Raw genomic sequence first — 17462 nt, 5'->3', positions numbered from 1 at the left:
TGGACTATCTCTTTTTAAAATTATTGGCTTTTATCACGCTGTTGACCAGGAGAAAAGATTATGCACTGCATTATAGGTTTTTCTCTATTTTTGGCTGCAAACCTGCACATTTTGGGGCAAACGTTTGTGATTTTTAAACCTTGCAAATCATTGGGATTCACAATGAACCTATGGTAGCGGCAAAGCCGAAATGTATCCCTCTTAACCACATACTGTAATATCTCCATTCAGTGCTATGTTATATAACTAAGATTAATAGATGTATTTTTTAATTACCTTTACTTCTTAAATTTACACTGAACAAATCTCACTCAATTTATTAACACCTGTTTATTACATATATCTTTATAATTTTAGTACGAATAAAGAGCTGGACAGCACCAACTTACTAAATCAAACAGTCAAGGGCAACCACAAAAAAGCGCTGGTCGGGACAGTCTTGTGCGGACAAAATGTCAGAGAAAATCAATGGGATAAACCATATCTTGATTTATTTTTACCATATTGTGAATTAAAAAACAGTTAAAAATCTCCTTGCATGTATGGATGACAATCAACTTGCTCCCTACTGTGGTGGTATCTTATGGAGGCCGCCAGAGGTGGACTGGCTTGTTGAGGTATTGCTGCGGTGGTAGAACCCTCATGCACCCCTACGAGATCCACAGAAGTGGGGAGATGGGAGCCTAGCTCGTGTGGGAAGATGTAGAGCTTCAACCAAATCCCCGGTGGTGGATAGCAACACATCACTGCATCAATTCCTCAACAAGCCAGTCCACCTTTGGCGGCCTCCATAAGATACCACCACAGTAAGGGAGAAAGTTGACTGTCATCCATCCATGCAAGGAGGTTTTTAACAGTTTTTAATTCACAATATGGTAACAATAAATCAACATATGTTTTATCACATTGATTTTCTCTGACATTTTGTCCGCACAAGACTGTCCCGACCAGCGCTTTTTTGTGGTTGCTCTTGACTGTTTGCATTTGTACTCAACACCTCTCCTGGTGTGTTCATTCACAAAGCTGCTTATTGGGCACAAGTAGGACTTTTTTTTAATTTTTCCCTATGTTACAAATGTCCCAGTTTCCTGCGCAAGACTTTTTTTGTTGTTTCCAAGTTACTAAATGCAGCTCCACATTACACAGAGCTGTGCTGAAACCTGGGAACATTAGTATGACTAAAATAAACATTTAAAAGTTGACTTATGATTAGTTTCTGCAGGCCAAACAAATCATTATTATTTGCACTAAGTATTTTATAAAAGCCCCAAGACATGTATAAACAAGACATTTGCCCTCAGCAAATAAGAAAATGTACTTTGTATACAAATGCCTTGCATATATTTGACATATGAAGCCACAAAATACTGTGATGTAGCAAATGTGTTAATTAAACATGCACTTCAAGTTCAAACAATGTAACATGCAGTTCTGTCTTCAGCTATGATTCATAAGAAATTGAAAAAAAACATTTACACCAACACAACAATATGGTTACTTGATTAATTTCAGGTTTGGTACAGAACACCAAAGTTAATTTCCAATATTTTAGCCTGGGCAAACATGTAGAATCTGCATGTATGTCTTATTTCCTGACTGAGTTATTTTTGCACGTGTGTTAAAAGTTCATTCTGAGCACCAATTTTCATCTTTATTTTTACGGTGGTATGACAGAAAACATATTCCATAATTAAGCCCCTTATGGGTTGATGCACCAACCTTCTACCACAGTAGACACAATGTCCCCATTTTTGTTCAACCCTTTCAAAGGGCATGCTCATTCTTTAAGGCGTTTTCCATTACATTCCGGTTACATTCTGTACATTTCAAAATTAACTTTTTGTAATTCTGTATTTATATTTTTCTTTCGGGTTATATTTCATCTTCATTTTTCAAACTGTAATCCATCAACAGGTATTTCTGACCATTCATATGTATTTTAACTTGTTTAGTTTCCTGACATTGGTGTACAATGTACATTGGTGTCTCAAAGGAAAGAAGCAAGGATTGTGCGAGTGTTATTCTGCCTATGCATGTTACAAAACAGCTAAACAACAGAACTTCCAACATTTTACTAAAGGGCAAAAAACATCAGAGATGATGATCTGCAAAATTAAAAGTGAACTCGGGCTGGTCTCCACACATTAGGCTGCATTCCTGTTTTTGCTGCAGAAAACCTGGGTTTTGGCACCTGGATTCTAGAAATTGATGCTCTGGGGTTAGTGACAGAACTCTTAGGACTTAGAACTGTAGAAGCATGATAATTCTCATAAGGAGATTCCAGGATAGGAGAATGATATTGTGCAGGGCCAGAAACATTGGCAGACGTAGGCTGACTAGAAAAATCAGTTCTCCAAACTGGTTCTGCAAGTGTTGTTGCAGACCTGGGGGCTAGCACAGTTGGAGTCATGTTTACAGATGATGACATTGGAGTTGGTGTTGAGAAGCGCTTAATCTCATGAGCTCTAGTTTTCACAGGAATTTGTCTGCCTTGATTTACAGAGAGATTTGGTTTTGGGATATCCTGGCTAGAAGAATCAGCAAAACAGAACATTGCTGGATTGAGCTGGTAAGGCTGATGACGCATAAAATCAATAGCTTGCATTCTTGGCTTTCCACTAGCTCCTTTTTTCACTTTGCTTTCTACTTTGCCCCCTTGAGATTTTGAGGCTGCTAATGGATAAAATGGAGACATCAAAGGATTGTATGCAATTGGAGGTGGTGCTCGAATATTTGATGAATATTTCCAAGAGCAGGGAAGAGACGGAGTTGGTGAGGGTGTTCTTGGCCTTGAGTTAGGTCTGGATTGAGATCTGTGTTCTGAGTCTACCACAAATTTGTCCACACGGCTTTGTCGTTTTGCAAACAACTCTCCTCCCTTACCTTTTAGTAGGGGTAACTCTTGGCATCCATTTACATATTCTTCTACTGGTGTTTTTAAAATGGGTTTTGGAGCCACAGGAGGAGGAACTTTATTCTTTCGTGCTGAGGGTTGCATAAAATTGCAAGCTTCAGCTCCTAAGCTAAGGAAATCTTCTTCTGGGCCAGACTCAAATCCTGTGGCATGTTGTGGTTTGTCATCAAGGTTCTGAACCATAGTCAAAAGTTCTGGGTTAGGTTGGTACTTCTTCTCCTCTTTTTTAACAAACATCTGTTTCCTGCCTCCTCTTTTTCGGGCATCATTTAAGATACCAGTGCGCCCAGCTGGGACAGAGATTTTTTGTTCTCTTGAAGTTGCAGATTCTGGTGATTGGACTGCTGGTGACGAGTAAGAGGATGTGTGACTTGCAGGGCTTATATACTGTGATGCTGTAGGTGTCACTGGGGTTGCTGGAGCATGAGGTACAACATTTGGTTGTGATGTAATTGCTGATGGTCCTGGTGGCCGTGAAGGAGATGACAGATATATTGAAGCAGTAGTAGTCCGTGGTGTTCCTGCTGCTGGAATATAAAGAGATGCAACTGAGCTAACTGGAGTTTTTTGAGGACCTACAGATATATCAGGTGTAAATGGTGTGAATGGGGGAGGAGCAATATTTTGCACTGGTGCGCTTTCATTTTTTTTTGCTGGCATAGGATTAAATATAACTGATGAGGCTAAAGAACGTTGTCCAACTTGACCAGGAGTAAATGGTCGTGCAGACCTGTTAAAGATTGCAATTCCAGAGGCTGGTGACTGGATATTACCAGCTTGTGGAACCAGAGTGTGAGCTGGGGCTAGTGATATCTGTGCACTTGTCACTTTAATGTTCTCTGAGCCTTGAGCCTGCTGGCTTCTTTCTAAATTAACCTGATGGTTGACATTTCCATTGACCATTGACTTCCGAGGAGGGGCAATGGGGGTCTTTTGAAGAATCTGAGGGTTTTGTGCTGAAATATTTTCAACAGCGTGTTCTGATTTTTGCCTTTGCAGTTCAAACAATGCTGCACCTTTGCCAGATGCCTCACTCAGACCTTTTTCTTCTGGATGTTCATGTTCCATCTTGGGCTTTTCAATGTCAAGATATGTGCTGTCCCAATCAGAATTGTTTGTTAGACTACGTGCATCAGAAAAGCCTTCCTCATCAAATTCCGATTCACTTGTTGGAAGGACACCGTCTTCGTCTTCAATGTAACGATCTTCGTCTACGCTTCCGTAACTAACAAGGGTATATTTCTTTGCTCTTTGCCGTCTCTTCTTAAACATAAGAACCCCCTTTGAGTGGGGGTTTGGAGCATCAGTTAGCAAAGATGCAATGGTTCTACATTTGGTTCTAGCTTCTTTTACATTTTTCTCCTGGGCACTTTCACTACGGTGAAGTTCTGAAAGAGAACATGAGAAAACAATTGCTTAGTAGCCATTCTTATGAAATGAATACTGAACATTTTTATAAATTCTAATATCAACAATAATTTTAGCACTTTTTGATTTTGTGTCTTATGTCCTAGGGGAATGTGTATATTTTATTGTCCTGGAATCATGGCCAGATTTCTGCATATCCAACATAGGTCGTGACCCAGAGCAGCAGGACTTTCAGGGAAATCTAATTCTGTACACCTAGAACCATACTTGTAGCAAAGTAAGGTGCCATTTTGCCATGCTCTTCATCATTTGTAGACATAATGATGCAGAGTAATCTCTTTCAGTTTTTCATCCCTGGCACTAGCATACTTTGTGTGCTAGTGTAACATCTAATCTTTTTAGCGTGATGCTGGGTGAGAGTGGGTGGCACAAGACAGTTGGCCTAAAGTGCAAGGAGGATTATTCCAACCCTGTCTAGGATAAAGTCACAGATTATTACAGGTCTGGTGTCTTTTTTTACATAAAAGACCTGCTGTATTTTGGATTCCATAAAACATCTGATCATTTGATCAGCATACTAGAAGGCTCAAGAAACCTCAGTATGGGAAGTTTTTAAATGGTAATACAGGGGTCAAAGTAAGAGCTGCACAGTACATACTAGTTCACATACAAATTTACACATGAGCATGAATACCCATATACATGTGAACACTTGAGGGAGAATAAGACTTTTAATACCCAGATTATTATATCATTCAATCACCCTTTAATTATATGGCTAACTGTTGGCATAAAGCAAACCACTCTGGAAGTATTATTGAAAAAATAATCAGAGTAACTTTCAAGTCACTATGAAGTTAATATAGGGGGGTTGCATTACATCTGAGGTCTGTCTTTGGGTATACTAGCCAAGGTTGGTCACACTGAGTTTTTTTTTTTTTTTTTTATTGAAAGGTACATCTGTACATTAACTGTATATTTATGTATAAAACTTGTGCTGCTAAACATTGCGTTTCACCAGTAAGTGATTTCCTAAATGGGCAACTTTGTTAATATATCTAAAAGTGGGTGTGTGACACCAAAGTAATGATATACGAAAAGTCGGCTTTACTGGGATTTCAAACAAGCACAGGTGAGCATTATTTGTAAAACGTACTACTCCCTTAGTTTGTCCTATTGAAATAATACACTTAATTTCTGCTCTACATATGTTGCCTGAAGAGTTGGCAATGTAAGTGGCATTACTAAAAGTAGAAATGGCATGCTGTATTTATATCATATAACGATGAGTGTACTGGTTATAAATTCTGACCTACAAAGCTATTCAACTGAGGGTAAAATCTGAACCTTTTAAAAAAACGAATTAAAAATATATCTTTTAAAGAGTATCTTTTCAAATAGGTTGAATTTACCTATATTTTTTATATGTGCTGAGAAAAAAGCAATTTTTAACATCTTTGTATTTTTTTTTTATTATAATGACGCACTCGAAAAATGTTAACACATTTTGAAAGCAAAGTTTATATCCCTATTAGTTGATGACAGGAGAACACCTATACAGTTTTACTTAAAGAGGAACTACAGTCTGCTCACATAATTTGTAATAAAAACATCTTTGCCATTCTGAAGCTTCCCTCCAACCACTTTGCATATTATTTTATATATACTGTGATTCTGTACTTGCCAAATATGCTGCAGAATTCTCCCTCCACTGAGTCTGGCTGCAATCATTTTAAGTGTGGACAGCTGAATCTGCTTCCTGTTTACTTCCTGGATTTACACAGACATACAGAGGCACACGTCCAGCTCTGCAGCTCTCATTGGCCCTTTTATGAATCATCTCCCTGGCTTCTTGTCAAACTCTCAGGAGAGAGTGAGAGAGAGCTGTGCATGATATCATAAGCCTAGGCTAATTACCAGACAAGAAACAGAAAGTGAGGTGTATAAGGTATTTACTGGCAGAACAAAAATGTTTTACTATCCAAAGTTAAAACAACAAGAGCAGAAGATTTAATAGATGGAAAGATGGAAAATGACTGAAGTTCCACTTTAAATGTACATAAACATATTCTAAAATGTGAAATGTATCTAATTTCATACAGATATGGTTAGGATCAGCACATTATTCAATAGCAAAAATGTCTGTAATTTAAAACTTTCTGTGTAAAATAAACTATAGATGTGCCCTGGAACCAAGCAAGGGTATGATATATTAACTATAGATTTCTACAACAGTTGTGGAATAATACAAATAAAAAATCAAGCAAAAATATAAAAATCATAAAAAATGGTTACAAAAATACATTCTGAAATCATTTATTGTACTGTGAACAAATGTGGACTAAATTTCTTCAGGTGGTTTGCATTTTACTACAAAAAAAAAAAAGAATGTAAAACTTTTAGTAAGCTTAAAGGTCTATCTATAACTTTCACAATGATCACCACACAGAATGGGGTTTTAATCTGGTCAAAATAAGTATTACGACAACCAGGAATGTGTTACTATCAACTGAAGCAAATCAACCCACTTTAAATGCACTTCTCATACTAAGCTCTTCACATTGTCAAGCCAGTCACTCAACACTCATGCCTTCAATGTATAACGTGAGCCATGACGAATTAACAATGTTCACTGTACTAAAAAAACTATTTATTAAGATCATTTGCTCTGTAGTAACGTTCGCTCTAACCAAACAGTAGGTATAAGCAGATAAAAGAACAAATTCTGTTGTGTAGCTGAATACATTATTTTACAAGTAGGAGACATGAATTACCTGCATAGAGATTATCTGTGCTGTGGTAGGAAGATACCGGTGAATCAGGCATGACACATGCACCATTAGAGTCACAATGTTCCATATAGAGCTGACAGGGGACAAGTACACTCCGAGCTGGAGCCAAACCAAAGTAGGAAAATCTCCCCAGCTCTGCACTGCCCTTTTCTACAAGCCTTTTTAAGTCCCCACTTTTGTCTTCCCTGGCATAGCTGTTGGCTTCCCTGGCTTGCAGTAACCGATGAGGTCATGGAATCTATTTTTAAGTGCATGGGCTTATCACTGGTCTGGGCTATGGACATTGTCACCTGTCACTTCAGCTATGTTCCTCTTTGCCTGTGATTGAGTTAGAAAGAAATATATTCTCCCAGCAGTAATTCTTCGACCCCTTCCCCTTTAAACGGAGCGTGAAACAATGATATGTATTTCGCTCTGGAAACATTAGGTCAATGCACTTAAAATACCATTAGTTATCCATAAAGACCCTGATAGAAAATCAGTATTCCTCTTAGCTTAGCCAAACAGAAAAGTAAAAACATGCAAGTAGTTGGACTGCTATTGAAGAAACATCATCAAACTTTGGGTTAGTATATGCAGCCATAATTAGATTGATGAAGGGAGATTTACTAAGGAAGTATTTTTTAGTGATTCAGCATTTACTCTAAAGACCCAATCAAGTGCAGATGCATTTTTAAAAAACGTGACTTTTCAGTGGACATGATTGTAGTGATTTCAGAAAGATGTACTCCTTTAGTAAACCAACTCTTCTGTCTTCTAACTAGCTGCCATGTAATCGAATATAAGTATTATTTTTGTGAGGGAATATTCATTTTCAATCTGGCTTGGTCTATTAAAGCAGAGTTTCAGGCTTTTTGGCCTAGATTCACGTAGGGCGGCGTAAGTGTGGGCGGGCGTAGCGTATCGTATTTACGCTACGCCGCCGCAACTTAGAGAGGCAAGTGCTGTATCCAAAAAGCACTTGCGTCCTAAGTTACGGCGGCGTAGCGTAAATGTGCCGGCGTAAGCGCGCCTAATTCAAATTGTGAAGAGGTGGGCGTGTTTTATGCTAATGAATCGTGACCCGCAGGGGTCAAGTCCTGGGGAAAAAAGTGTGGGAACTCCCACCCAAGATCCACTCCCCCACCAAAAAAAAAAAATGATACGCATAATTACTAAGCCGCATGTTTTTTTTTTTTTTTTAAAGAAGCTAGTTCTTTCTAAATCCTGCGATAACTTGCGGAAGACCTCCGCAATGTCTCCTGGGAACAATGACAAAAGCTCCCAGGAGATATTGCGGCATTGAGGAAGTGACGGAATACCCGCACACTACCCTATGAATCCATATACAGAAAGCGGCCAGTAACATAAAGGATTACTAAGGTTTGCCTGCCCCTGACAGTGACTCGAGCTGGGCATCGCCGCTTAGTGAAGGATTGGCTCGCGTGGCTAGGCTGCTCTCGGCTGCTCTAGTCCTGCAAAGGGAACTGCGTTCCTGCTGTGAAAAAAGGGCAGGAACTCCGTTCCCATGCGTTCCCGCAGGACTTGAGCCCTGGTGACCCGACATGATTGACGTTTTGAACGAACGGCACATGCGCCGTCCGTGGACGTATCCCAGTGCACATGCGTCGGATAGAATGCCTAAGATACGTTGAACACTGCCTACAACGTGAACGTAACTTACGCACAGCCCTATTCGCGTACGACTTACGCAAACGACGTAAAAAGATACGCTTGTTCCGACGTCCATACTTTGCATGGGCTGCGCCACCTAGAGACCTGCTTTATCTTTACGCCGGCGTATGTCTTACGTAAACGGCGTAACTAAATGCGACGGGCGCACGTACGTTCGTGAATCGGCGTATCTAGATCATTTGCATATTCAACACGGAAATCAACGGAAGCGCCACCTAGCGGCCAGCGTAAATATGCACCCAAGATACGACGCGTAGGAGACTTACGTTGCTCGTATCTTGGCAGAATGTATGCGTAACTGATTCTATGAATCATGCGCATACATACGACGGCGCTCATTCGGACTTACGACGGCGTATCTGGAGATACGCCGTCGTAAGTCTTTGTGAATCTGGGCCCCTATGTTTATTAAAAGTCAGCTGCTGACTTTTAATAAACAGACATTTACCTGTTCCACGGTCAAGCAATGTGGCCGCCTGGATGTGCAATGTGCCCCTCCTCTCCCCGGCGTCTCCACTGCCACTCTGGGCACCCAGCCATGACAGCTTTCGGCTTCATGGCCGGGCACACACTGCGCATGCACGAGTCGGGCTGCACTCTCAGAGTGAACAGGCGATCTTCTGGGACCTGTCACGTGTCCCAGGAGATCGCCTAGAGGGAGGGGCCGCCTAGATGAAGAGGAGGAGTCACCGAGGTGGCCTGTAGGCAGAAGAAGGAGGAAGTGGGACAGGAAGTCCCACTCCTAATGGAGCCCCCACTCCCCCCTCCCCAAAACATTACATGCCAAATGTGGCATGTAAGTGGGTGAGGAGTGCTTAAAGCGGAAGTTCCACTTTTAGGTGGAACTCCGCTTTAAGGTCTGTCCCAGGAAATTACAGTACATGCTACAGTAGCTAACAGTAGGATTGCCCTAAAGAGGAACCGAACTTTGGAATCTGTACACAAAAGTTTTAGGCAGAGGGCAAAGGACTAGTAACCAGTATTACATGTGGTCTACCTGCAGCTGGTATCCCTTACAATGCCTTATTCTTCACAATTTCTCTGTGTGCGGGCAGCTATCTTGGTAGAGGCAAGGCTTATGTACTCATATCAGAGCCTACAGGAAGAAGAACAGTGAATAGCAATGTGCTGACCTCACCAAATTTCATTACAAATCTCCTAAGAATAGCAGTCAGAGGCAGGAGTGCCTTAGATCTCACACAGCAGATATACAGCTTTCACTAGGACAGGAGTTGCTATACATCCCCACATACAAGCTACTTTTACATACGGCACCTTATCAGGAGAAATTCCGGGCAAAAATTTTATTTTTCAGTGTGTCCCAAATCCTGCTCACTGCTGCACAGTGAAGAAATTTTCTCCCAACTGTTGTTGGGTCCTCTTGCAGGAATTTCTGGAAGATCAGCAAGATAGTGCTGATCTTCGAGTGCTGCTGGAGATAACATTAGCTGCTATCTGCATAAAAGAATTGCACTGCTTGCGTGCCCCTTCTGTCCATTTCTCCCATTCACAGAACTTGCAGTATTCTTTCCCAGAATGCAAAGTGTTTCATGATTGGAGAAGTTAAATCCTGTCTCTCATCTGCCCATCCATTCACAGAATGCTTCTCATCCTGGGAAAGAATAGTACATGTTCTATGAATGGAGGAGATGGGCAGAAGGGGCCGGCAAGCAGAGCAACTCTTTCACATTTGCAGACACTGATGTTAACCCCAGCAGTGCTGGAAGATCAGTGCTTTGGGGAGGACCCAGTGGCAGTGGAGAGAAGATTTCACACTATGCACTAGTCAACCGGTCATGGCATATTCTTCATTCCAGGTAAGATAGGATGTTTTATAGCAAAAATAAAAATACTTTAAATAGCTTTAAATTTGACTTAAAGTGTAAGTATCGTTTTCAGCCAAGGAAGCTGCCATCTTTGCCTCTGTTTAATCTATAACTGTCATGATGCTGCGCATGTAATCCGTGATGACACCAGCCATTGGATGGTTTGACAGTGTGGTTGAGAGCACAGCCAATGGGAGTGTTATATTTCTGGGAGGTGCCGGAAATGAAACGGTAAATGGATGAGTTTACTTGTGCTTTAACTTGTGCTTTGGTTACCCAGTCTGCAAATACTGTACTGGTTTCCTGGTTATAACTCCAACTGGTCCCCTGCTTCCTGGTATCTGTCTGCTGGCTTAAGTTTATGATTATATTACAATTCCATCTGCCATCAGGTTTAATCTTCAGGCCTAAGTAATGACTGACTGGAATCTCAGCCTGCTACAAGACTACACTAATCTCTGATGATTTGGTACTCTGGTCAAATGTCTGCTTATCAGCTGTCCAAAAGGATGCAAACCTCATGGCTGTGACTTAGGAGTATCAAGAAATTAAAGCCAAAACTCATTTTGGGGCTCACTGATAAAGACTTGGCACTCCTTTAACTCTGTTACTTGGGGACCCACGCAAATAACTAGTACAAATGAGTTTATGCCAGTCTCTGGCAGGCATGAACACTGATTGGTTGCTTACTTCCATGCCAATGGTTATTGCTCCAGTCAACTTTAAATGCAAAGAGCTGAACTGTTACACTAAGGCTCCATTCACACCTTGGCGACAAAACGCCCGATGCCCGACGCTCGTGCCGCTGGAGGGGAGAATTGCCATTGATGTCTATGGAGATGGTTCACATCTCATAAACGCTGTACGCCTGTCGCCTGAAAACAAGTCCCGGACCCTTTTTTTCAGGCGGCATTGGCGTTCGGCCATAGACATCAATGGCAATTCTTTGTGAAAAAAAAAAAAGTAACCTAATCGCGGCAAAATACGCCACGTACGCGGCATTACAATGTTAATGGGGGCTTAAGGTATGATCTGTCATCTTATGATGCCTGATATCCTCTGCATTCATTGTTTATGTTGTTTTGATACAACACCAGTTTACTATTTTCTTTACAATGATTAGCAGAAATAGAATAAATCTAGTGGAAATGGAAGGAATGGCGTGGTCAGTTGCAAGTAGAATCCAGTCAGGAGTACAATATAGAGCCAAATCATCTTTTTTGTTTCTTTTTCAAGCCTGTTCAGTGTCTCAAAACAAACCTACATCATAACATTCCATTGGAACTTATATTTTTTCATTTTTGGATAATGTAAAATGAATTTGTAGTTCTAATGAAAAAAAAATGCTTTTTAAGGACACAATATACCATATTATGGGATTATGTGACAAAGCTGCTAATGACTGTTGACTGGATATGTTACTTTACATAATAAAGGTGTTCATTGTTTTTAATGCAAGCACAATTTGTACTTTTCACCTGCATGCTACCAAATGCATTATCAGGGTCAACATGGGATATTCGCTATGTACTCTCTGTGCCAGAAGTTTAAATGATGCTTAACATATCAGGTTGCAAAATAATTGTATTTGTCACATATCTTATCCCTCTGAAGTAATGATCGGGTCATAGTGCTAATGAAAACGACTTTAAAAAATAGCTTTCTTTGCAATATAATCACCTGTTCAGACATTCCACAGGCCTCAGTGGCCACAAGTGCTGCATACTTAGCATTACTTCCAACAAAACTAGTTGATTTAACCCATTAAGACAACTTAGTAGTTACAGCATATATGTATATAGATGATAAACACAGTAAAGTCTATCTATAAAAATTGCAGATTAAACCCTTGCCTAATACATACAGGCATACCCCACTGTTGAGTACACAATGGGGTTTATTTACTAAAGCTGAGTACACAATTGGGTTTATTTACTATCACACCGATCTTGGTGTGGTCAGATGCTTTGAGGGCAGAGGAGAGATTTAGGGTCTAATAGACCCCATTTATTCAAAAAAGAGTACAGCACCCCTGTCCCCCCCTGCTCTCACGCAAAGGCAAACGCAAGCGTCGGTCCGGCGTCATATGTAAACAGCAATTGCACCATGCATTTGAGGTATCACCGCGAAGGTCAGATCGAGGGCAGTCATTTTAGCAGTAGACCTCCTCTGTAAATCTAATGTGGTAACCTGTAAAGGCTTTTAAAGGCTTTTAAAATTGTATGTAGTTTGTCGCCACTGCGCGTTTGTGCGCAATTTTAAAGCATGACGTGTTTCGTATCTATGTACTCAGCCTAAGATCATCTTTTTTATTTCATCAAACATTTGGGCAATATAATGTGTTTTAGTGCATTAAAATTTAAAAAAGTGTATTATTGCCCAAATGAAAAAAAAATGCAACACCCACCATTTTAATCTGTAGGGCATTTGCTTTAAAAGAATATATAATGTTTGGGGGTTCAACGCAATTTTCTTGCAAAAAATAATATGTTTTCATGTAAACAAAAAGTGTCAGAAATGGCTTTGTCTTCAAGTGGTTAGAAGAGTGGGTGATGTGTGATATAAGCTTGTAAATGTTGTGCATAAAATACCAGGACAGTTCAAAACCCCCCCAAATGACCCAATTTTGGAAAGTAGACACCCCAACCTATTTGCTGAGAGGCATGTCGAGTCCATGGAATATTTTATATTTTGACACAAGTTGCGGGAAAAAGACAATTTATTTTTTATTTTTTTCTGCACAAAGTTGTCACTAAATGATATATTGCTCAAACATGCCATGGGCATATGTGGAATTACACCCCATAATACATTCTGTTACTTCTCCTGAGTACGGGGATACCACATGTGTGAGACTTTTTGGGAGCCTAGCCACGTACGGGACCCCAAAAACCAAGCACCGCCTTCAGGCTTTCTAAGGGTGTAAATGTTTGATTTCACTCCTCACTACCTATCACAGTTTCGGAGGCCATGGAATGCCCAGATGGCACAACCCCCCCCCCACAAATGACCCCATTTTGGAAAGTAGACACCCCAACTTATTTGCTGAGAGGTATGATGAGTATTTTGCAGATCTTGCGTTTTGTCACAAAGATTTAAAAATGGAAAAAAAAAAAATTCTTTCTTCATTTTCAAAAATAAATGAGCGCTGTAAAATACTCACCAGGCCTCTCGGCAAATAGCTTGGGGTGTCTACTTTCCAAAAGTCCCACACATGTGGTATCCCCGACTCAGGAGAAGCAGCAAAATGTATTTTGGGGTGCAAGTCCACATATAACCATGGCATGTGTGAGCAATATATCATTTAGTTACAACTTTTTGTAATTTTTTTTTTTTTGTCATTATTCAATCACTTGGTACAAAAAAATTAAATATTCAGTGGGCTCAACATGCCTCTCAGCAATTTTCTTTGGGGTGTCTACTTTCCAAAATGGGATCATTTTGTACTGCCCTGCCATTTTAGCACCTCAAGAAATGAGATAGGCATTCATAAATTTAAAATGTACCATAGTTTGTAGACGCTATAACTTTTGCGCAAACCAATAAATATACGCTTATTGACATTTTTTTTACTAAAGACATGTGGCTGAATACATTTTGGCCTAAATGTATGACTAAAATAGAGTTTATTCGATTTTTCTTATAACAAAAAGTAGAAAATATCTTTTTATTTTCAAAATGTTCGGTCTTTTTCCGTTTCTATCGCAAAAAATAAAAATCGCAGAGGCAATCAATTATCATCAAAAGAAAGCTCTATTTGTGGGGAAAAAAGGACGCAAATTTTGTTTGGGTACAACATTGTATGACCGCGCAATTACCTGTTAAAGCAGCGCAGTGCCAAATTGTAAAAACACCTCTGGTCTTTAGGCTGACAAATAGTCTGGGGCTAAAGTGGTTAAAGCTGAACTCCAGCTAATACCTTCTAAGCAGTCATTCCTTTTGTGATAAAGGTTTTACATGAATGAATAAAAGCCCACCATTGTACAACGTAAGCTCCCCTGTCATTATTTAAAGTGATAGTAAATGTTATTTTCATTCTCTTTAAAATAACAGACGTGTCACACTTACCTGCTCTGTGTAATGGTTTTGCACAGAGCAGCCCCAAACCTCCTCTTCTCGGGTTCCCCGCCAGTGCTCCTGCCCCCCCTCACCAAGTGCTCCCTCCTCACTGGCCAATTGCTCCTGCTGCTATCTCTAAGCTAATGATAAGTGAGAGAGCTGAGAGAGCCTTAGCTCTCATGCACATCGCTGGATCGAGATCGGGTAAGAGTAAGGGAGACTGTGGGGAAAGCTGCACTCAACTCTATATCTGCCAATTCTGCTGGACAGTTTGGTCTGTTAAAGGATGTTGAAATATAACAGACTTATTTGCCGGAATCACTAGGTGAAAATACAGTAATAAAAGCTACAAAAAAGGTAGTCAACACGTGTAAGGGTTTAGCTTCATTTATCTTCAGAGGTTAGATACACGTTAAGTGCATCAATTACCATATCTGTTTTTTCTCTGCAGCCACTGTGCCCTTAATTGCAGCCTCTGCCCACTGTGCCCACCATTGCAGCCTTTACAAACTGTGCCCACCATTGCAGCCTTTACGCACTGTGCCCACCATTTCAGCTTTTACAATCGTGGGCACTGTGCCCACGATTGTAGCCTCTGCTCACCTGTGCAGAGGATAGCCCCAGGGGAAGAGGAGCTGGGAGTGGGGGGGAGCGCGGGTACCGCCAGCATGCAGGGATTGATTGGGAGCCGTTCTCCCATCGATCAAGAGGGAAGAGAAAAGCCGCGGGATTACATAGCTGATAACCCGATGTTACAGCTTACTTTACATTGGAGCTACCTCCGCTCCGCGCGTGGTTACACAGCCCCGCCTACTGACCCCGTGCCTGTATCAGATTGACAGAATGCCAGTCCAATGCTGGGACGTGTTCTGTCTATATGATACAGGCATTGGGTCAAGAGGCGGGGCTGTGTGTAACCGCGAGTGGAGCGGAGGGAGCTGCAATGTAAAGTAAACTGTAACAGCGGGTTATCAGCTATGTAATCCCGCGGCTTTTCTCTTACCCAGGGTGATTGATGGGAGAACGGCTCCCGATCAAGCCCCGCATGCCGGCGGTACCCGCGCTCCCCCCCCCCTCCCAGCTCCTCACCAGAAAACGATTTTGCACTCGCAAAATGTGAGTAGGCGAGGGGAAATTTTCAAGGCCTGTTAAAATCATTAATTAATGTAAGTCAAGCAAACTGTGATGATTCTCTCAAGTCATTTTAAGTCATTCATTAATTAGTGGTTCCTGCATTTCTAGAAGTTCTAGCTGTAAAAAAAAAAAAAAAAATGATTGCGATGTAGTAGCACACATAGCTTATCTGGCACCAGGGATGGATAATTTTTTTTAGAAAAAACCTCACTCCCATACATCAGAATTATTTTTAGTAATAATCATGAAATGTATATGTCAACCAGAATTGTCTGGTAGAGAGCAGACAGCAGCAGGAGATGTAAGTATGGTTGTAACTTTTTAAAGAAATATTGAACTTAGCATGTCAATCTTCCTCAAATGCAGGAGCTAAGAGACACCACAGAAAATCTGGAGGCATGGCCAATAAAGCGTGTGTTGCTTTATTGTGTACGGCTTGTAGTGCGGGAGTAAAATAAACCCTATCATTGGTGTCAGTGGCAGTAATAGTCCCCACTTTAGTGGTGATCAATGGTAGAAATGTTCAAACCCCCAGCTTTGGTGGTCAGAGACAGGTTACAATATTAACCACATCCCTCCTCCTCCTCCTCCTCATTGGTGGTCTCAGTAGCAGTCTGTAATAAAGTCATACCAAATTAGATGCCTTTAACTACACCAAAAAGTTTGAACATCAGAAAATGTCATTTACATTTTATTACTGAGTGTAGCACGTTTACCATGACCTCATATACCGTAATTACTCCTCTGCTTTGGTACAGTTATTAAAAAGGATGGGAGCTGTTGATCAGAAAATAATCAACACTGTGTCACAAAAATCTATTGCATATGAGAACAGCTTGTCTTAATAAAAAGTGATTACTTAAAATATTTCTCTTGCTTTAAAGTAATTGTAGTGCAAAAACAAAGGTTAATTTTTTTCTAGCGAGGTTGAATTTTGCCCCCCTACACACCAGTGGCTTCTGAAAATGTAGGCATTATTGTTTGTAAATTGCCATGTGTTTTCAGACATATAAGTAATGATTTACTAAAATTAGCTTAGTGAATTAAGTGAAGTTGTGGTCACTTCAGTCAGCTGTGGTTACATGTAGGCCTGCAAGGCCTATAACTACGCAGAGCCCAATTCTGCCATTTCACACTATTGGGCAGGAGCAACTGCGTCCACTATAGTTGCTTGGCTTGTGGAGGTGCTCATCACTCCTTCTATTTGTTCCCAAATGCACATCCCAGGTGAGCCCACGCTTGTAGCACCATCCCCGGAGGAGCCACTTGATGTAATGTCTCTGTGTAATTGGAGATGATACACCTTGCTCACCCAGCATGTACTGACACTCCTTGGGTGTTTTAACAATTGACTTGAACAGCAACAGCCTGATAAAAGACAATTAGTATGTCAAAGAGCGCACAAGCAACAAAACAATATATTTTGTATTTAGGGAATAATGGTCAAGCCCTAGCAATGCTCTTTCATAGCAATATGCAACTGCATGGGTAGCCTGTGCTTAGTACCAAGAGGAAAAAAGCTAATTATAACAGCTAAACAGTCCCTTCCTCACTGACCACTGGTAGATGAGATAAACATGTTGGCCAGCAGTGGTGGGGCCCTTTAAGAAATACCACAATCTCAATAGGGAAGAAAATCACCTTGCAGAAGTTTGAGTTCTTACCACTCCCAGAATCTTTATGCATCCACACAGA

At 40.7% G+C, this 17462-nt stretch overlaps 1 protein-coding gene across 1 annotated transcript in view; it reads right to left on the bottom strand.

Moving 5' to 3' along the window:
- Window positions 1-1489: 1489 nt before the first annotated feature.
- Window positions 1490-17462, bottom strand: part of SYNPO2L (synaptopodin 2 like) — a 161637-nt gene continuing 145664 nt past the window's right edge. Inside the window, exon 4 of the mRNA XM_040320455.1 lies at window positions 1490-4302. Coding sequence (XP_040176389.1) covers window positions 2114-4302 — 2189 coding nt within the window. The 3' untranslated portion in view covers window positions 1490-2113. The remainder of the gene's footprint in view (window positions 4303-17462) is intronic.

The sequence above is a fragment of the Rana temporaria genome, chromosome 8, assembly GCF_905171775.1.
Source record: "Rana temporaria chromosome 8, aRanTem1.1, whole genome shotgun sequence".
NCBI lineage: Eukaryota > Metazoa > Chordata > Amphibia > Anura > Ranidae > Rana > Rana temporaria.
This window is presented reverse-complemented; position numbering and strand designations above follow the sequence as displayed.